The sequence below is a fragment of the Echiichthys vipera genome, assembly GCF_963691815.1.
Source record: "Echiichthys vipera genome assembly, chromosome: X".
Classification (NCBI taxonomy): domain Eukaryota; kingdom Metazoa; phylum Chordata; class Actinopteri; order Perciformes; family Trachinidae; genus Echiichthys; species Echiichthys vipera.
In genome coordinates, this window is record NC_139825.1 from 29954721 (window position 1) to 29977685 (window position 22965).

The window sequence follows — 22965 nt, forward strand, 5'->3', positions numbered from 1 at the left end:
GTCCTTAGTTTCCTTAATGCAGCAGTATAGCATTCAGTTAACAAAAGCAGCTGTATTTTCCCAGGAAACCAGAGGAGTCTCAGAGAAAAAGTAACACAATTAAATTCCCCTTTAAGCCTGTTCAACAGCAGACAGTTTTTGTCTTTAATGAGCTTACACTGCTTCATTCTCTCAGCAGCGATAATCTCTGATTTTGGACATATTCCAGTGCTGCACTCTCACAGCCCCTCTGTTCAATGTGTGTGTGTTTGTGGGTGTGTGTGTGTTTTTGGCTGGATTAAAGCTAAACAATTGCCTCTTCTTTCCTTTTTTTGTGTGTGTGCACGTATGGTGTCTGTGTGTGTGCATTTGTTAAGGGAAACACAGATATATTCTTTGTATTTTCCTTCGTTCTGGTCAGAACCCCAGCGGTTATGTGTGGTTTCAATCAGTTCCAGTCATTACTTCTGGCCAGAGAACTGCTACTGCGTCCTCTCCACTAACTTCGCTCTGCTGAACATTGTTCTGCTCAGTTGCTCTTCACCTTGTCTAATTGTATCATCTTTCCAATTCTCTCAACTCTTATCTCTATCTTTTTAGAGATGAGTCAGCAGGGTGTGCATATGTGCACACAATTGTTTCTATGTATAGTAGTTTCTGTCTGTAATAGTGCACTTTCAAGCAATTCACAACTGTAAAAATTATTTGTATTATCTATAGATCTGCTAATTGATTTTACAGTTCATTGATTATTTTCTCTATTAAATGTCAAAGAATTGCAAAAATTGGTACTGTCTGTTATTTCTCCACAATGCTGTGATATGTCTAGAGTATGGTTTGGCTACACACGTTATCAATTCTGACATAGGGATAACAACACTGACTTGTTTATATTTCTTTAAAGCAAGCACAATCGTCTTTTGCAGTGTTAAGCCCTGGATGCTGGATCCTTTGTGAAATAAATAGTGGGGATAGCAGCACTGTACAGTCGGTAAGTCAGATTAGTTATTTCTGAATCGCAGACAGTCACTAGGAGTTCTGATCGTAGACTCTTGAGAACCACTTTTAAATTAAAAAAACAAAAACATTTTTAAATCGAAATTTTATGTCAAATTATTGATTTCTTTAGTAGGTGGAAGTGTAATAAGCAAGATAATGTAGAGTGAGCGGGTCATTATTGCAAATTAAAGCCCAATATTTGAATTCACTATAACGACCTGCTCGCTCCAAATTATCCCTTTCACATCATACAGTTGATTATATTATTATGTACTGTATATTATAGTTTTTATTACATATACCTTATCTTCTCATATCAACATTTCATAATACTCCACATGGTTCTCACCAGCCGTTCTTCAACTCTTCAGATACCAGCATTTTGACGCATGAGGTACTTGTGTCAAAAACTCAAATTATAACACACATAGAGGGAGAGTGACTTCATTCTCTGCTCAGGACGGCATTACTCCATACATTTGCATAGCAAATATTTGTTTGCTGCTATATTAAGTGCTGTGAATGGTGAGTAAAGCCCGTTTAAGTTTCTAGACTGATCAGAATTGCAGATTAACTGCACTATGTGATGAAAGTTTTACTTTATTAACTTGTAATCTGGTGTATTTTGGATGCCTGTTTGCTCCTGTTCGTGGCGTTTGGGGTGCATATGTCCTGTATTTCTGTGCCAAAGGGAGGCACACACCTAAGAGACGTTAGTTTGCACATTCAAAGTCTGTGCTCCTAGAGAAGTACAAGGGAAGCTGTAGAAACAGGGTTACGGTAGTTTAAAAGACATAAGGTAAATTCAGCTAAGCACTCCCCCTCAGAAATCATACCCAGAGGAACAGCAGGTTGTGATCCCCTTCAGGTGATTCAGGATATGTCACATCATTTGCCAGCTTAAAGCCCGGATCTGTGTGTGCATGTCTGGGTATTTATGCTTACCATTGCTCTTATGTGATCCATATGTTTTTGTTTTAATAGTTAACTGTTTGTTTACTAGAGACTGAAATTCCTCTGGATCACTCCTTCAGGGCCACTGACACGTGTACATATACTAAATCACAAACATACATGAACACAGACATGCATGAACACACAGCCAAGCGTGCACAAACAAATACACATACTCATTCACATGTGTAAACACGCAGCCAGATCTCCTCAGCAGCTCTTGATTGCTCTGGTCTGATTTGAATTAGAGGCTCATCTTTCTCAGATCTCAGAAATGGCTCTGAGGTCGAGCGGTTTGGTGGTTTGATGCTGATGCCAACACACAATTGGTTGAAGGCCTGCTTGGATGGCACTAGGGGTTTGGTGGGGATGTGTTTTACTCCAACAATTGCAGCTTTGAGCGCTTCCAGAGGGAAAGCGTTTACTGAGTCACAAGACCTACATACCGACTTTTAACCCATAGCACCCTCATTGGCAGCTGTAGTCTAAATGAGAATACATAACAGACTACTGTACTGAAAAAGGACGTGGTTAAGCTGACCAGATGGTGGAACACATAATCAGTCTGAATGTGCAGGTGCTTTACAGATATCCAGATAAGTGTACATATTTATAGCATATCTTAAACATTAATTTTTCCAACAAGGGCAGGAATACTCTTGTATCCTTCCTATTATTACTATTACTACTACTACTACTACTACTACTACTACTACTACTACTTCTACTACGACTTCTACTACTACTACTACTACTACTACTACTACTACTGCTACTAAGTTTGTGCAACTGTTGTCTCGCTAGTTTAGCTTAATCTATATCTTTCAGATGAAACAATAATGGATTCTTGAAATTATTTTGTGGAGTCACAGACCTTACACTGAAGAAGAGCATCTTGTCCTTTCCCAAAGTTTGCTTACGCTTACCTCTCCTGTGCTTTTGATAATGACATAATTTCCCCCAAAAGCAGCTTCCACAGAATGGGACCAGAATAACATGATGAGTATAACAGATAAATTGCCACCTAGAGCACTTTTTGTTTGAATTATATTTTTGATCGTGGTATTTTCAAAAATCTGCCAACTGTCTACACTCATTTAAGACAATTGTTGCCCGCCAGCACATGGTGAAATATTACTTTTTTATGATTCATCCTCAATATTTTGATACATGGATACCAGCTGCATAGAACAATGAACAATTAGGTAACTGATGGATTCTGATGGGCTAACTGATTATAGGAGTATTAAACATGATGCTTAAACAGATAATAAAAAATACATGATTCAATGTATTGTTCATGCTAAATGTATGAATGGACTTACATATATTACCTTTTTGCATAGATTTTCTTTAGAACCTTTTTAACGTTCAGTGTTATTCAAAGTAATAATAAGAAAGTAAAATAATAATGGATGGCTGAAAGGATGTGATATACAGGAGACATATACTGCTTGCCAATGACATATACAGCCTATAATACACACACATATCTCTAAAGTAGACATTTGGCGGTGTCCAGGGCAACAGTTCTCACTAGTGGCTTTCATATCTGAAGCTGGCTGATTGAGACTAATGGATGCAACATGGGGCTTAGAAATGGCTTCCACGTGCAAGAGACAAGCATACGTGTATGTGGAAGGAGCTGATACTAGATATAGGAAGGCAACATTGGAGTATCAGTATGCACTATGTTTTATGTGTGTGTGTGTGTGTGCATGTGTGTGTGTGTGTGTGTGTGTGTGTGTGTGTGTGTGTATGTACAGGTATGTGTGTGGGGTTTGTTTACCACCTTATAACAGAAGAGCAGGAAGCTCTTCCCATCCCTCAGGTCCTATTTACGTCTCCTCCAACCTCACACGCACAGAAATGCCATTACACACAAAATGGCTACAAGTTGACACACTTTGTTTTCTAAGGTTGGTAATATTGTAGTCATCCTGCTTCAACAATACATAATTACAAACATTAGCATTAAGTATAACAGTGCGTGGTACCAAAAAACAGAAGAAGAAAAGAGCAGCAGCTCTTGTTTGCCAAAACAGAATTATTGCCATATTGACATCTATAGTCAATTATTTATTCAAAATGAAAAACAACTGCCACAAGTTATTGCTTCTATGTCTATGTCCCTGTTACAGACACACATTATAAACAACACGTAAATAACTACACACACTGTTTAATGGAATTTATTAAAAACATGTTTTGAGGCTTCATTATATCAGCATCTTTAACTTTGTCAGACATGGCTTACTGCTAGTTAGTCATTGTGACAAGAAGTGCACAAAATATGTAGCTTTGATCAGTTACAGTAATTTACAATGATGTAAAACAGACAAAAGCAGAACATTTTAACTTTATCAAAATATTTTAATGATTGTTTATCAAAATAGTTGCAGAATATTTTCTGACACTCTGATACCGTTGCAGTTCTGAAATAGAAATGGTTTCACAGATTAATTTGAGTCGTGATTGCTCAATTCTGTATGATAATCTTTTTTCTTTTCTTTTTTTCTTTTTTGTCATTTGATTATTGGAAGAGACTATAACTTATAAATTGTGATATCTTAGTAAATGGGAACTTAACTAGTCCTCTCTTCAACATTGTCCTCTCTTCAACAATTAAACTACGTTTTGTAGTTGTGAGTAACATGCATGTATTCATTTCAGCTTTATTTTAAAATATAGCTCTGTCATGTGAATTGATTTGGATTTGCATTTTTATTTGGCACTTTGTATAGATCAACTGATGAGCGTCTTACCTTGGTGATAGTAATGACTTCACGTTTCTGCCTGAACCGCAAAGTGTTTCAGTCCAAATGATCAATGTAGAAGTTATTGGAAGAACACCGAAACCTTAGATTGTACTAAAAAACGTGGACGCGGTCTCGCAGCTCCTGCCATCGCCATCTTGGCAGCGCTTGACGTCTCCTAACTCCCGGCTAATCCAAAATGAGCAATGAGATGGAGCGTGGTTGTAGTCATGAATAGTGAAATTTGCTATATAGACCAAAACCGTTTTTTGTAACAGGCTGTAAACATGTTTATTTCTGCTCTAAAGTTGGCTGTTTTAACATGGAGGTCTATAGGGATTGACTCACTATTGAATTGAAGCCAGCCTCAAGTGGCCATTGGAAGAACTGCAGTTTTTGGCACTTCCGCGTTGGCTTGGATTCTGTCAACTACTCATCTTAATGCTAGAAGTCAGTTTTGTTTCTACCTTGTCATTGAAATAAACTACCTCTATTATTTTTAAAGAATTTTTTTCACTTCACTCAAAAAACTCTATCCACAGCTGAGATGAGTCCTCTCATGCAGGAGTCATCCCAAAGGATTAATAAAGAGAAGTCTAAGTCTAAGTCTAAGATACCTTTGCATATACATTATATATGTTACGACGTAAAAGTGGGAATTTATCTTTGGAGAGTTATGCCAAATATGTGAAGGAATTTATTTGTATGAGTGTAGAGGGAATGTTAACCTGAGACGAAGACCGCGAGAGGCAGGGGACAGGAAAGAGAGCATAGATAGAGGAGTGAGCGAGAACGGATTGAGTAAATAAACATAGCCGGGAAGTGTTGAGTCCACGCACAGGACGCGGTTTGGTTTGTGTGTGTATGTGTGTTTATCAAACCCAGCTGGCTCCCATTTGCCCAGGAATGAGTCTGCACCTCTCAGAGGCCCAAGTCTGCCCTGCTTTGAAGGTCTCTGTGTAGTGTGTATGTATGGATAAATGTGTGTGTGTGTGTGTGTGTGTGTGTGTGTGTGTGTGTGTGTGTGTGTGTGTGTGTGTGTGTGTGTGTGTGTGTGTGTGTGTGTGTGTGTGTGTGTGTGTGTGTGCATAATAACAGCTTTATTAGAGCACTGCATGGTACCGGTGAACACATAAAACACCAAGACATGTATTTACTGTATGTATATAATGTGTACGTCCTCTTATGTGTTGATTTTAAACGCACATACATCCACGATCAAGCATTAACAGTCATCCCAGCACACACATAGACCCACGCAGATTTCAGGTTTCACAAGACCCCTAAACAGTCCCAAGGGTTTAGATTTAACTGCTTCCAGATGTAAACTCAGGACAGAGCGCACACATACAGACAAAATCTTCTGCTTTGTTGAAGTCAGGAGAACTACTCAGTTTAAATTAATTAAGTGCTAGTGGATGGGAAATGACATGGGCGTAGACAAGTTTACTACAGTACAAGTGGGAAAACAGCTTGCTGCTGATACCTGATAATATCCTCATGGAAAGCAGCCACTCACTCATCAAAACTGGGAACCTGAACCTCAAAACCTTCAAAAATAAACTTAACATAAACATAAAACGTTGTGGTCTTCATGAAAACAATTTTTTTAATTGTGTATAATTGTGTTTTGTTTATTTTTTTAGATGTGGCCCACATCTATACTGAGCCCCTCATATTAAGGTTAAATGGCACCCCAGAAAGGTTGCAAGGTGAGGATGGAGACAAGTGGAGCAGCAGCCTCTCACACACGACGCTTACAACACCGAGCAAGAGTATCACATGTGAGTAAATAGCAATTTCACACACACACACACACACACACACACACACACATACACACACACACACACACACACACACACACACACACACACACATTAATACATAGAGACACACTCAGAGGCCGGTGAGAGTGTTGTTTCCATTACCAATCACTGGTCTGATGAGTCACATTGTCTGACCTTTAACAAATACATTTGCACACCGTGAAAAAATAGGTCAGGTAATGATACACACAGACAGAAATATCTACATTGTCAGCTAAGTAGGTTAAGTTTCTGATTTCTGAACACAAGCTCCCAAATCCCAAACCCAAACCACACTTGAAACGAAACACATTTCGGTCTCTTTCACACTTTCTTTTACTTTATTCTCTGTCTATCTGTTTGTTGTTGAGACTGGGATTGTTAGGGTATCACCATGACAACGCTAAGTGAGAGTGTCACTGGCAATCTCTTTCAATTATTTAGGGTTCATTCGACATCTCTATATCAGTCAAAACAAATGAAATACCCCAAAATAGTCATAAGAGTTGAAATCCTGTCACATCCAGCTGCCTCCACTAGTTTCTGTAACTCAGTGCACTCAAATGTGTTTCTGGGGATCATCATGCGTATTCTAAGATACAGTAGATGAGTTGCACTTGCTATTAGAATTTAAACAATGATTCATTTGTTAGCTTTCATAAAAAATAAAGCCCATCATTATTTTCTTTATCCATGGATCTATGATACCCACACTAACTAACATCAGATTTCCAATGTATTAGCTGTAATTTCAGATGTTTAAAACATGCTGGTGTACAACCAACAGTGTTTTTGCAAGCACATTTGCTGGCCCATGATTCAGCCCAGTACGGCAGGGATTTGCATCTCCATTACGACAGGGCTGTCCGCCTGAAGGTGTGTCTTTAACTGTAACACAATTGTCTTAAGCAGCAGGCTGATATGGTACATGGCAGTGACTAGTGGACAAAGGTGTAAAACCACTGTAAAATAATGGATAAACACAATTGATTTCCTATAAATTCTTTGAGATAAAGGTCCCCCGTTATTTTGAAGAACTAAAATCAGGAAAGCTTGGTTTTCATCAGCAGTAAGATGATTTAGTAGAATAAAGCAAATATCTGAAGGTACAAACAGGGAAACAACCACAGAGATTCCGTTAGGAGCTAGAAAAGTACTGAGAACTGAACTAACAGAGACTTTTAAAAACATCTTTCACTCTGGTGCCTTGCACAGACATGACACCGGCTACACAGGGGGGAATAGGGGGGTCGTCACAGCCACGCATTGGCAGCAGTTGGCGAGACGTCACCGCATTCTTCTTGGAGGTGGATTGGGTGCACTTTAGCCGACTCCATAGAAGGTCCAACTGGGGTGCTACTTGGCACAACTTACCACATCGGAACTAATAACTAGATTACATGGTTTAACTTGGGGCGGGACACCACAAGTTATCACAACATCCTTGGTTCGAGTCTGGTGTTTGCCGTCTCATTCCTTATTTCCTATCGCCTCTCTTATGTAAAATGAAGGCAAACTCATGTCAAGAAAAAAAGAAAGATAATGGCAAAAATGCCTGTAAAATCATGTTGATGCAATTTGTCACTCCCTGTTTATTCAGATAGCTTAACACCCAGCTGGCTTCAGTCTGTCAGGCTTGTCATGTTTAACCCATAACAGTCTTTGGCTTATGGGAAATGTTGTTTGGTAAAGGTTGCTAAGAACAGAAATATTTAATAAACAGCAATATTACTTAAATTTGTCAAAACTAACCATCCCTGTATAGACATGTGGATTTAACCACACAACATACAGTTGAGCATGGTTTTCTTCCAGGCCTAGATATCTATCTATCATTTGCGTTATTACAAATGTCAGTGTGATTTTCTTTTTTTCTTTTTTATTAGTTTATTTAAAATGGGACAGTGTAATTTCATAAAACACATGATTACACATGGTTTAAAAAAAAACAGAATTAGCCAGAAGGCTAGTTTTCATCTGTAGTTCCCTGGCCATGATGTAAAAAGGCAATAAAAATTACAATTTAAAAAGGAAGAAAGTGAAAAAGAGAGAAGAAAAAAGCACATGTACACTATAATACATATGCAAACACTTTCTATACAATTAAGAAAAAATACAACATCACAACATAACATTTTATCATAACATAAAGTAACATCACAACATGCTTATCTCTTAGTGTTGGCACCTGTAGGTGTTGATAAGCCACATTTTCAATTTTTTTGTGAAGGCCTTGTATGTTGTGAGCAGTTTAACCTCCTCAGGTACTGAGTTCCACACATTTGCACTCCTAACTGACCAGGCCGACTTACTGAAAGTGCTCCTGCGCAGAGGACTATAACAGTCACCTCTGGTAGAGCCTTGAGTGACACGCTCAAGGCTGTTTCTTTGGCTGATGAACTCTGCCAGAGGATCTGGTGCCAATTTATGCAGAACTCTATAGGTCAGTTTTAAGTCTGCAAATGTGTGAAAACTTTCCCTATTTAAAATGCTATGTGTTTTATGAAAATGCACAGTGATGATAGTGCCTAGGTTTTTTATCCAAAACTTAATGTGCTTGTTTGTACAAGATTTCCAATGGTTTTTTTTTTTTTAACTCTGACCAGATGGTCATGCAATAGTTAAAGGGGCTGAAAATCATCAAATGCAAATACATTTTTGCTGCTTCAGTTGACATTTCATTTCGAATTGCACGGAAATTTGCTAGATTAAACTTGATTATTTTACACAATTTGTCAATATGGGCTTTAAAATAAGCTGTGAATCTATTATTATCCCAAGATATTTATATTGGCTGACAATTTGTATTCTTTCTCCATTAACGTGTATGTCGGGGTTAGATGATACTCTATTTGTTTTAGTGAAATACATGCCTACAGTTTTAGAAACGTTCACTCCTGCAACCAAGTTGTAACACAGGACATTATTTTAATGAGTTTAGCGGCAACAATGAGGTTTTCTTACTTCTGTAACAGAAACCAGAAGCTGGGCTCTTAATTCTACTGTGAAACTGTTTTTGACCTATCAACTCCAATAACATGTCTCATCGCTGTAAACATATAATTGCTACTATAGTTGGCTCCTATACTGATTTAAGAAGGTTACAGAAGAGAGAATGGGTCATATTGTGTGTGTATGTGTGTGTGTGTGTGTGTGTGTTTCATTTACACTCAGCTGTCCAGGTCTAAACTGCTTCCCAACATCGCCAGTCATTTCCAGTCATTACACTCCCGGCTTATCAGCACCTTTCAAACCTCAATTCGCTGTTGAGGAGCATCACAACACCTGGAAGTCGTCCTCCCAGACTCGTATCACTAGCTGCCACCACCCATTTCCCTCCCTCATTCTACAAGTCTCATGGTCATATTTCAGCCAACGAGAGAGACTCTCTTTTACTCTCCTTGTGCAGTCACACCAACTCTCTGTTTCGAAGCCTATGTCATTATCCCACCACATATATTTTTCTTGCTTTCACTCCAGTTTGAAAGAATCTCAGCCTCATTCTCAGACCAGTTCAATTATGTAATTTATTCACCGAGCTTCACAGTAATAAACACCCATAAAACTCTTGCTAACTTGTCTGGCTGTTTGGCCAATAAACTAAAAGCACTGTCAAAATGTAAATTCCCTACTGTCCTTCCTGTCAAAGTAAAGCAGGTAGGGTGTAATCAAAAGAGGAACAGAGGGGGCGAGAAGACGGAGCTGAAATCTGAGTGTGTTAGAGAACTACTCACACTTTTTACTGGAATCCAGGGCCAGCCATGGGTGACATGCACAAACACACAAACCTGCCCCAAAGTAATAGCTAGTTTGCGATAACTGAGTGACCAGCAGGTCAATCAGGAAGCAGATAAGTAGGTGAATGCAGTGCGTGTTGAGTAGGTGTATGAATGTCTGGTTTCTCCATGCCGCCACTACCTATCCTGCCTGCTGTCTATTTTAGGCCAAGGCTGGAAGACTGAGACGCTTGGATTAGATTTTTAACCCCCACCACCCCTCTCTCTCTTCTCACGCGCTCTCCCTCCCTCTCTGCTTTATTTTATATCCCAATAAAATCTATGAAACCAGTTAGCTCCATATGCTGTGCAGGGAGGGTTATGCAACTACAGACTACTACAAAAAGACAAAATGTACCGCCATGAACAGTCCTCATTGGCTTTCCATTTGCCCTCATGTGCCTCCTCCCTTCATCCATAGCGTCCTCCGTCTACAACTTAACACAATCACACATGTTCATGGGGCTTGAATCACAAACTAAACAGTGAAAAATTTTAGGCGTTATCCCTTTTTTCAGGTTAGTATGCAGCATATGCATGCTTGCCTGCATAAGTATATGTTTGTCTCTCCCTGAATGCAGTTTAAATATGGCCTGTGTCATCTGCAACCAGTCAATCAATCATCATCTATTTGTCCGGCTTCATAGCGACCGTGAAGACATTACAAAATAGCTGTAACTCAGGTCTGTGGTGAAGTCATGGCAGTGTGACATGTGTGAGTGTGTTTTCGAGTGAAAAGGGCAAGGAAACGGAAGCAAAAACATAAAAAAGCGCTCATCCCGTATGCTCCTTCTCGCAGTGATGACATCAGAGCTATAATATGTGTCCGGCCCTGGGTCTATGACAAGCTGTCTAAGAACAATGCGCAGAAAGAGCTGTTGACATATATGTGTGTGTTATACACACAGACACACTCCTTGTCAATAATGTCATGAAAACACTGCTGTCTTTGACGTCACAGCCACAGCCACAGCGGGTTACACGTGTTCACAGATGTTTAACGGCTTACACTCTTTTGGACTCGAGAGGAAACAATGACACATGTAATTTATCACTGACAAGATCACAGTAGCATTTATGACACTTGCATCTTGTTTATTTTTTTATTAATTTGAATTATTTTCACTACAGTACATGAGATCATAACATAAACCAGATAGGCGCATGTGCGAATGATGGACGTGTGTAACGGAAATGATTGGGGCTGTTTGTTATTATCTTGTCATCAAAGGGGAGGAGTGTGCAGTGTGTTGTTGGTGGGAAGTCTAACAGGACTGTGACATTGCCTTTAATTAGAGAGCAGTCATGGTGCTGTAACTGTGTTTTCCCTCTCTGTTCCTCTCTTTGCTATTCTTTCAGTGTCTCTTGTCTTCCTCTTAACTCTCTCTTTGTTGGTCACATTTAAATGTATACACATATATTACACACATATTTTGCATATACTGTAATGTTGACACTGTGTAGGCAGTAATTTCACAGGGGTCACGTGTGAAGGAAGTGGTTAGCTGATGCCTCAGTTCAGGGATTAGTGTTGCTGGCTGTTGTGTTCTCACACTTTTGGCTCAAAATGAAAAACAACGCTACCATGCAAGAAAAAACCAAGAAGGGATTCACTGGAAGATTTGGATGAATAGATTAAAATAAATGAAATGAAAATCTTCTTCAGTGTTAATAGTGAGCAGCAAATAGTTCTGTTGGACACTCAGATACTGCCTCTGTTGTGCTTTATAATGCAAAAATAAAAGGAAGCATTTATGTACATACGTTTCATTTGGATTCATGAAAAAAAAAACATTTTTCTGTTTCTTATGACTGATCTCATGTCTATAGTTGTATAGTAGACATTTCAACACTTTGACCTACATAGACAGACAAACTGCACCAGAGGAGACAGTGGGATAATGCAGCTGGAATTAAGACAGACAGAGTTTAGAGTCATTCCCGTGACTCATTCCAGCAGAGGATAAGTAGAGAGAGAGAGAGAGATGAACAGTAGATCTCTGGTCTGGGAGGGAGGTGTGTAAGTATAGGGTTGCTGAGAGACGCCAGGAGAGAAGGAAGAGGTGGAGGGTGTGTGAATGGGGGGTGTTGTCAACTGATGGTGACTCACTTATGCTCGCTCACAGGCCCTACATATCTGCACAGACATACGCATATCATAAAAGGTTACATGACCCCCAGTGGCCAACACTGCTGTGTTAGCACCACACACACACGCTCTGTGGTTTCCCAGTCTCATCATGTTAATCCCACAGTCATTTGGCTCTTCATTTGCTGTTATTTTTAACAAGCTCCCACTGCTGAATCATTGTGTTTATGAGTCACACCCATGCTTCCTCCTGGTCCAAATATGCACAAGCACCAACCCATTTCTTCAACTTTGTTTTTTCTCTTTCTCACTCCATCTTTCTTTCTCCCTTACTTTCTTGATCTCAGACAAAGAGACCTTGTGTTTTTTTTCTGTGTGTGTGCATGTGCATGAGTGTGTGTCCGTGCATGTCCTTGCATGCATATATTTGTGTGTGTGAGTGGGCCTAACCTCAAGCTCTGTTTGGAGACAGTCCTGATTCCCTGTCTCTCTCTGTCTGTCTGTTTGCCTGCCAGATCCGCCTATGTACTGTGTTCACACACACAAACACACACACACACACACACACACACACACACACACACACACACACACACACACACACACACACACACACACACACACACACACACACAAACACACACAAACACACACACTCACACACACTCACACACACACACACACACACACACACACATACGCCACAAACTCGCAAGCAGTATAAATTTCTCAACAACTCACAATCCCCTGGACAATACAAACCGAGAGGGAATTCTGAAAAAGTGTGCACACCTCCACTCCCTTCTCTCTAATCCTCATCTTCTCTTACCGACCTACATCCTGGCCAGCACATAATGTTAAAATATAGTATTGTGCAAAAGGCTAAAAGGGAGCAATAAGAAAGAGAGATAGAAATGGAGGACACGGAGAAAGTGTGGCTCCTTCTCTCTAGCCCTGCACATGCATACGCGCCTACACACTAATGCAAACACACACACTGGCCCTGCAGCCTGCCAAACATCTGGAGCAAAGTTAGAAAACGCTGAATGAAAGAATCTTTAATAACACTGCATTGGTTGTATGACCACGGCCATCAGCCAATCAAAACAGGCCTGGATGGGTTATCTGTCTCTGAGCAGTTATGGAACGGACGCTTTTATGCCCGTTGTGTTTCATAGCCAGAGCTCAGGACAACACTCTGTTTACCTGCCATTGCAACGCTGTGTGTGTGTGTGTGTGTGTGTGTGTGTGTGTGTGTGTGTGTGTGTGTGTGTGTGTGTGTGTGTGAGAGAGAAAGAGAGAGAGAGAGAGAGGTATGGCGTGTCTGCTTTTATTTTTTGTGTCCTGCCCTGTTAATTCTGTACCTCTCAACACCAGATGCTTTCAGGTCAAGAAAATATTTAGGGCCTCAATAGAATGGTATTAAATACTACCATAATATATAAAAACCAGGCCCCCATTTTATTCTTCTTTTCAGGGTGTGTGTTTAGTTTGGCAGAAAAAGTGTTCTTTTCTGCCTCTGTCTCTCTAGCTGGGTAGTTAGTACTCAATAGCACTTGAAGGTAAAATATACCAAGTGGTATATTGAGCCAAGATTAACAAAATGGGCATGCTCTCTTCTTCCCAAAAATTAGGTAAAAGGTTAGGCTTTCCAGAGACAAACACTCCCCTCTTCCTCTCTTCATTTATCCTGCCCCCCCAGTGTTTCTTTGTAGTTGTGGAAGAGTCTAGACAAGTAGGATCAGGGGTCAGTTCAGTAAATACATAGCTCTCCCCATGAGCTATCGCCTTTGGGGTAGGCTTTTTAATTGGACTCGCTTTCCCGGATCCTCTGCCTCACGACACAGGCATCAGTACAAGTCGACTTACGTTGGCTGACTTTATACATATTTCAATCCCAATAATATATCTTATAAAAATGCTTTATTTGTCTGTCTTACAACAGTGCTCACATGTCCGTCGTGTACATTAAAAGCACTGTTGGTCACCTAAAGTGTATCTCCTATCCATCCTGGCCAAATCCTCTATTTCAGTGCAAAAAGGTATTCCAAAGTACAACCAAAGCTAATATCAGCAGTCTGAGAGAAATCAAGCAAAGTTACAGTATTTTTAGTACAAATTCTCACTCTTTGATACTGTCCCTACACTGCAGTTCCTCAAGGAAACTGTCTGAGGCAACCCCATGAAAAGATACCCATATGATTTGAGGGCCTACTCACACTGTCCTTCTGGACGGGGCCAAAACCGTTTTTTCAGCTAAAGCCTAGTACCTTTAAGCAGTGTGAGTGCACCCGCTCCGTGCACAACTGCGGCCAGCGGGCCGTCCACGGCCCGCTTGAAAGAGGTGGGCTTTAGCGGAGCCGTTTGCACATGTACGAGCACGAGCGTGCGCACGTGTGCGAGCACGAGCACGAGCCCTACGGCAGTAGCGGTATGTCCGCCTGTTCGGACATGTAAATAGAAGGACGGACCATGCGCAGACATTTAACAACAACAACAATGGCGGTGAAAGGTTCACGTTGGTGTGATGCGGAGGTGGAGTGTTTACTGCAGATTTGGTCGGATGAATATATTCAAAAACAGTCGACAAGACGCACAAAAACTCTGAGGTCTGTGGAAAGATTTGTAAACAAAGCCACACACACGCGATCAATGCGTGTGACGTGTTACGGCGTGCTGGCGTATGGACAGCAAGAAGCATTGGCCGGCCCTGGCAGTGTGAGTACAAACGGGGCTGGGGTGCGGGGGGGAGAGGGAGGGGGGACAAGTACCCTAAAGTCCGGGTCGCAATACGGAAGGACAGTGTGAGTATGCCCTAAATGACTCCAACTGCTGAGGCCTCATTTTAGCTTCAAAAATTCACAAAAAGAGGGCAGCTGATTTTGTCTCTAATGTCAGTGACATTGAGAAGGTTTTGGAAGGAGGGTTGTATATATTGTGATAAATATTGTTATAAAGATTTGAAATTTCCTATATTGGGATGGAATATTTTGGCCATATTGCCAAGACCTATGTTGAAGGAGGTTTCTTTTTAAAGCTACCAACAGTGTCTGCAATGTACATAAGGACATGTGAGGAAAAAATGTGAAATCTATCATTAAATAAGAATAAGTGACTTCATCGACACATATGATCCATCTTTACCAAAAACAACATAACAGGAACAGTGTTCAGACAAACAGTATAGTACAACACAAAAAGAGCTCAGTTTGATTCATCTAATAACCATCAGGAATTTTCTAGATTGATTAATCATTAATAGTAATCAATACATTCATTGTCAATTAATACTTTTAGTCAAAATGTCAGTTATAATTATGTGGTCCTCATTATCTGTCCTCACTTTAGTGCAATTCAACACAATACACGTTACCTTAATAGTGGAGGTAATTTTGTGATTTATATGACGTGAACAAAACAACCACGTCATATAAAAGGAACATCAACCATGACCTGAACTGCACTAAATCAATTTAAATTTGTATTGATTTAAAAAAATGATTTACTTTTTTCCCTCCTCAGCTCAACCAGCAGCCAGATCCACGCCCATTCACCATACCCAGCCATGTCGGACACAGCCCAGCGGCCAACTACGCAACGGAGCCAAACACCATGCAATCACGCACTGTCCGCATCACACGCACACGCCTCACACGCACACCCTCCAGTCCAACGGGCTCAGGAATGGGGGCCACCATGAGCATCCTAAGCTGGGCTCCCTCCCAAAAGGCGGCTCATCCACCTCCTCGTCCTCTTCAGCGGGACCCAAACACACCAAGAAACTGCGGTCGAACCCCTCAATCACCTCCCAGAGCAGCAAGAGGAGCAAGAGTAGCTCCAAGAGCAACAGTTCTCAGATTCCAACAGAGGGACAGGACGGTGAGATACAGAAACTGACGGAGGGGTTGGTGGGTAGGATCAGAATTATTCTTTGCACATCTTCTTTGACCCAAAAAACAATAATAGAAATCCCTTTTGCTATAAATTAGCATTGAAGGTTTATAATACAGAGCAAAAGCAGCAAACGAGTGTATGTTGCTCCACAATCTTTACCAACTACATACTCAAAAAGGATTAATCAAAAAACATAGGAGCAACAGAACTAAATATATATCTCATCATTACTTTAATGGCTCCTGCTTTGAAATGTGGGTTTGTTCCACCGCCTCTTGTCATGGCTTGAGTGGTTGTATCAACTTTTGTTTCTTTGAAAGTAAGTGTGCAAGATCCATGGCAACCGTCATACTTTAGTTATATAATAGTTTCATTTTCAACTCAAGGTAACTGTTCAATGGTTAAAGAGGCCACCTTTTAAAAGTACAGAGTGCATAATACTGATAGTTAAACAAAAGGGAGAGTGGTTCTGTGGTTGAGCAGAGAGGTAATGATAACAGCCATTTCACCAAGAAAGATTTGTCAAGACTGGAAATTTGTTTTTGTTGTTGTTGCTTTTAACTTCCCTATTAAAAAAAAAAATGTGGTGACATTGGCAGTCCTTAAGGTTCTTCTCCGTAAGAATTAAGATAAGTTGTTTGTAGCGGGCTCTTTTGCAGTAATATGTAACTGCAGGCGAGCCTGTTCTGTCAGGGCTCTCAATCTTGTCATGTTCGCAGTCGCTGTGTGTTGACTGTTTTTTTTTTTTGCTCTTTTGTAATTTATTGAAATCCAGTCCATCCCCTATATGTTACCCTCTTGAATTCATACACACGTTCCTATTATACTTATGCCCTTACTATAAGCCTGACTTGCGACGTTCTCGATTTACAATTACAAGTGAACGCAGCAGCGGACCAGCTCTTCATTCTCGCAAGGATCCTGGAGGGGGCCTGGGAGTATGCTCATCCAGTCTACATGTGTTTTGTGGATTTGGAGAAGGCATATGACCGGGTTCCTAGGGAGATACTGTGGGAGGTGCTGCGGGAGTATGGGGTGAGGGGGTCACTTCTGTGGGCCATCCAATCTCTGTACACCCAAAGTGAGAGCTGTGTCCGGATCCTCGGGAGTAAGTCGGATTCGTTTCCGGTGGGGGTTGGCCTCCGCCAGGGGTGCGCTTTGTCACCAATCCTGTTCGTGATTTTCATGGACAGGATTTCAAGGCGTAGTCGTGGTGGGGAGGGGTTGCAGTTCGGTGGGCTGAGGATCTCGTCTCTGCTTTTTGCAGATGATGTGGTCCTGATGGCATCGTCGGTCAGTGACCTTCAGCACTCACTGGATCGGTTCGCAGCCGAGTGTGAAACGGCTGGGATGAGGATCAGCATCTCTAAATCTGAGGCCATGGCTCTTAGCAGGAAATCCGGTGGATTGCTTACTCCAGGTAGGGAATGAGTCCTTACCCCAAGTGAAGGAGTTCAAGTACCTCGGGATCATGTTCACGAGTGAGGGGACGATGGAGCATGAGTTTGGCCGGAGAATCGGAGCAGCGGGGGCGGTGTTGCAGTCGCTCTACCGCACCGTTGTGACGAAAAGAGAGCTCTCGATCTACCGGTCAATCTTCGTTCCTACCCTCACCTATGGTCATGAAAGTTGGGTCATGACCGAAAGTACGAGGTCGCGAGTACAAGCGGCCGAAATGGGTTTTCTCAGGAGGGTGGCTGGAGTCTCCCTTAGAGATAGGGTGAGAAGTTCAGCCATCCGTGAGGAACTCGGAGTAGAGCCGCTGCTCCTTAGCGTTGAAAGGAGCCAGTTGAGGTGGTTCGGGCATCTAGTAAGGATGCCCCCTGGGCGCCTCCCTAGGGAGGTGTTCCAGGCACGTCCAGCTGGGAGAAGGGCCTCGGGGAAGACCCAGGACTAGGTGGAGAGATTATATCTCCACACTGGCCTGGGAACGCCTCGGGATCCCCCAGTTAGAGCTGGTTAATGTGGCCCGGGAAAGGGAAGTTTGGGGTCCCCTGCTAAAGCTGCTGCCCCCGCGACCCGACCCCGGATAAGCGGATGAAGATGAGATGAGATGAAGTGAACGCAGCATAACAGTTAGTGACGATCTGGACCGGCAGACCAACCACTGTCAGCAGTGTCACTTCCATGGCGACTTATTTACATCTAGGGAGGGAAGGTCTCCACAGACATGGATATTGTAATACTCGGCAAAAAGGCAGGAGGGAGTACAACTTAAGCCCAGTTTAGACCAGACATTTGTGAAATGCTTGAAATGTGAAGGTCTGCAGCGTTCTGAAAGAAGAAGAAGAAGAATAGAAGAATTCCTTTTATTTCTCCTGCAAGGGAAATTCAATTTTTTCACTCTGTTATGAGATGTCAGAGCGAGGGGGCTGCCAATGGCTTAGTGCCCCGAGCAACTGGGGGTCCAGTGCCTTGTTCAACAGCACCTCGGCAGTGCCCAGGAGATGAACTGGCACCTCTCCACGCTCCATTCATGGTCCACACAGGGACTCGAACCGGCGACCCAGCCAAGTCACCTATGGACTGAGCTACTGCCTGCCGATTTACACCAATGCGACTACACGAGACGGTGTATTGTCTCTCTGTGCTTCTGTTCTAACATCTGACACCTGACAGGCTTTGTTTTTGTAGCTGGATATAATTTGTAACATCTAAAGATGAATGAGCATAGTGCAGTTGTATTTCTAGTAGTGATGAAATGGAAAAATAATGTTTTATTCACTGCTTTGTTCTTGATAATGGCGCTCCCTCTCTTCCTTCCCTCTCTAGCTCACTCTAAAGTCAAGGTCACAAATGGGTAAGATGAAGATTTGCCTCCTGTTCACTTCCATTCTATGTGGGCAAAGGGGCGGAAAAAAAAGTACTTCTGCAAAGCAAATGTTGGTGAACTTTAACCAGCACAAAATATCGCTTCAGCAGGCAATGGTCTGTTGCCTGCATTCATGTATGCGTGACTGTGCCTTTACTCTGCCATTTCGAACAGCTGACAGTGCATAACTGACTTTACCAGACGTGCCTTACGTTCTAAAGCCAGCCACTGGCGGCTTGACAAGCTAAGTCACAGGCAACACCGTTAGCCGGCTTCAGTCAAGCTGAGACTGGCCAGTTTGAACCACTACAACATTTGAACACAACCTTTTAAAACATTTACGTCTCATCTCAAATCTTTGGTCTGAAACTGGACTTTTAGTCTTTGGCCTGGAAATGAAGAAGAATGTTTTCTTGTGAATTAATAATTACTCAATCTTGTCTATTGATTTCTGATCTATCACAGTGACTGCACTGCCAAAGTATTTCAAACAAACTTCTTTTATTCTTTATTGCCATGACATGTAAATGTCTTTATGTTGCCATGCAAAGAATGAAAATGTTGGATAAAGCAGTAAAAAGAAAAGCTGATTCAAATACATACTGGTTACATAAGACAATAATTGTGAATATTGAATCACTTTCTCTCTTGCTCTGCAGACTGCTGTGTTCACTGTATTCTGGCCTGCCTCTTTTGTGAGTTCCTAACTCTGTGTAACATCGTGCTGGACTGTGCCACCTGTGGCTCCTGCGCGGGGGATGACTCGTGTTTCTGCTGCTGCTGCGCGTCGGAGGAGTGCGGGGACTGTGACCTGCCTTGTGACATGGACTGTGGCATCATCGACGCCTGCTGTGAGTCTGCAGACTGCCTGGAGATTTGCATGGAGTGCTGCAGCCTTTGTTTCTCCTCCTGAGGGCCCCAGCCACCACCACCACCACCACCACGGTTGGCATAGTATATGTCTGCTACGCATTCCCACAAGCCCCAGGAACAACTTTGACCAGTGTCTTATCAGAGCTGAGAAGCGCTATGCACAGTCTTTGTTGGCAGGGCTTTGTGTTTTACACAATATTGACTGGTCTAGTTGACTCCACAATATGTCCATTGTTTCTTGCAAAGATGCTGAGAGCAGTCCCTGGTGAATTCTCCCTCTTATATTGATCAAACGATGGCTTCGCTGTTAGTCCATTGCTACACAGCGGGATGTATGGTGCAAAGTGAGTTCCAGTTGTGGTCCTTGAGTGTCTGCCAGGCCGGGCCTCTGGACCCTCACAGAACAAGCTATTATTAAAAGGGAGCCCCTTGTGCCGTATGAATGACTGGAGTTCTCCATGCATGAAAAATGACCTCCAAAAGGCAAATGAGAAAATGGCTCTATTTAACCGGATTTTAGTGTTTCTGTAGATAAGAGCAGCGGAATAATGGAAAAATGGATGCTCAGATCTCAGTAGAAATGTAGTCTGTACTCCTGTCCTTGGCAAGGTTAAAGTCTTTGATTGCATACAGTGGCCTTTGTGACACGCACACACTTAGTGGAGGATGTTGAATCCTCTAGTGTCTTTGTTCTTGTTGCAATGTTCAAAATAGAGAAAACATAAATGGTGGCTTGTGGCAATATTACAGACAAATTTCTTTTGTTAATATGCATCTCACTTAACAGACTTATTCAGAGAAGAATCACGAGAGCGTTGCGCATCAGCCCGAAGATGGGTCCCATTAAATGAGTAAGTGATGCGAATGGTTGATAGCAACTTTCATGGACACATTCTCTACTCTTAACATGTGAAGGGAGAGAGTTCTTAATTAAAGGTCTCTCCTCATTTAATGTTTCACAGCTTGTTTACTTTGACAATGTTTATTTTTGAGGGGCGTTGGCTGCATTCAATAAATACCTTCTCGTCTGAATGATCAGAGATGGTAAAGGACTTGTAGAAGATTGGAAGGCATCATCGCTTTTTTATTACATTTTTCTTTGTCATTCTTGCTATGTGAACAAATGGCCTTTGCTTAGCTTAAGGCCTGAATTTTCAAGTAGATTCCACGCCTTCACCAAATCTCTATTAATCCTTGTTTTGTAGATTTTAGTTAAGATATTTGCATTTCTCCTCTAATGTGAAAATCACATTTCTGTGTTATCGGGTTTCACCGGGCTCTCTGTAAAGCAGACTTTGCTCAACATCTAATTTAATTCCTTGAGTGAAAATCTCACAATATTATGCTTAGTTAGATCCATATGCTTCTCGTATGAATGGTACGCTTTAGATAACAGGCTTGCACTCTGGTATGTTTATATGCATACCTTTTCCAACCCAATACCTCTTGAGATGACACCTAGATCTGTTGTGCATTTTAAAATGACTTGATACAAATCTCTCTCCTCTCTGATCAAATACTGTTTGTGCAATCCTTTCTTTTTTGAAATACCAAAGAGTTTTCCTCTTACTGGATCTTGGTTTTTAGACCTACAATTACTTGTACTTTGAAGGGTCTTTGCTATGCTAATGTGGCTGTGGTTTATGAAACCCTATTTTAAGGGCAGAAATATAACACTGTTGATTAAGAATATACACTAAGGCTGTTACCCAACCTGACAACATCGAAGCAGAAAAAGCAAGTTGTTGGAAATCAACTAATGCAACTTGAGATGTTATTATGACTCTTCATGTCTGTTTATATTAGATTGAACATGTTTCAAATGTTGACACATGTTCCAACTCAACTGAGAAAAAATCCTGGAGAGCCCTGGAAAACAATGCAATTTCTACATAGTACAGAGAGATTTATGAAGGGAGAACTGGATTATATAATATCCTGTAAAGATGTAATAACAATGTCATTTGCTTGGGTTTACAACATATTCCAAGACAGATTCTTACAATGTCATTTCATCTATGGACATGTTCTTTATCACCAGACCAACCTTGTCACAAACAAAATATGGGTGTAGTAAAATTCTTTGTTAGAGAATACTAATAGTAGTAGTAGTAGTCTGAAGGGATAGAAAACACTGATTGGTTGGTCTGGGGGAAGAGGACGCTGTCTGGATTGTAGAGATGGTTTGGAGATATGGATTTAATGTTCTGTCTTTACCAGACAGATGATCATATCATCTCCAAATATTTCCCTTGTACTCAGTCAAGCTATTAAGGTAAAACTGGAAGAAAGCAAGTTTACTTTCGATGTTGTCCATGCTCAGTATTATCAGTCTTGTTGCTAGAATTAGCCTGACTACAGAAACTGTTGACTTTGGATTTATTACATTATTATGCGATGCAATTTGGATATTGATTTAAAGAGCTGGCCACCTCTGCTAGTACTTTGGAAGTTATTATCCTAGCCCAGCTCAATTGTTTTAGACTGTAGTCCACTATAATGTCATTTTGTTTACACTACCCCCATTTTATGTCAATTTGAATTGCTGTCCTGGAAGTCACATTAAAATGTCTTAGTTTAATACTGAATAAACAATGTGAACTCCAGGCTACATGTATCATTCTTTCTTAATTTTTGCAGGGTTTGAGGTTGAGATTGAGGTTTATTGCATTATGGCCTTAGATAAATACTCCTATTGTACTGTAATCTGGCCTGTTAAAAAATGTTGATGTGATGAAATAGATGATTCATCACCTTAACAGTGTTGAACTACAGAAATTTAAGATGCAGCTTAAATTATATTTAAACATTTGACCATCTCACCTGTAATGCTTGGCACACTTACACAACTATTAAGAAATGCATCCACTAAAAACAAGGAAAGAATACAGCTTATCTGAAAATTAATCATCGCTTTCTTCTCAAATTCATCTACTTGTCTGTGTTTTCTATGTGCACAAATTCAAATGTATTTACCAACAGTGAGCTGGAGAGATCAGTTACCATGGCTGCTCTTTACTTGTTA

The 22965-nt window shown here is 41.2% G+C and overlaps 1 protein-coding gene across 2 annotated transcripts in view; it reads left to right on the forward strand.

The window, feature by feature from the left end:
* The window catches only part of mdfi (MyoD family inhibitor), a 33524-nt gene extending 11033 nt beyond the window's left edge, over positions 1-22491 (forward strand). Inside the window, exons 3-6 of one of the 2 annotated variants that reach the window (XM_083939795.1) lie at positions 6335-6472; positions 15884-16240; positions 17523-17675; positions 19727-22491. In XM_083939795.1, the coding sequence (XP_083795921.1) occupies positions 6335-6472; positions 15884-16240; positions 17523-17675; positions 19727-19980 (902 nt within the window). In that variant the 3' untranslated portion in view covers positions 19981-22491. The remainder of the gene's footprint in view (positions 1-6334; positions 6473-15883; positions 16241-17522; positions 17676-19726) is intronic. The other variant, XM_083939796.1, reaches the window with a different exon arrangement.
* The last annotated feature ends 474 nt before the right edge of the window (positions 22492-22965 follow it).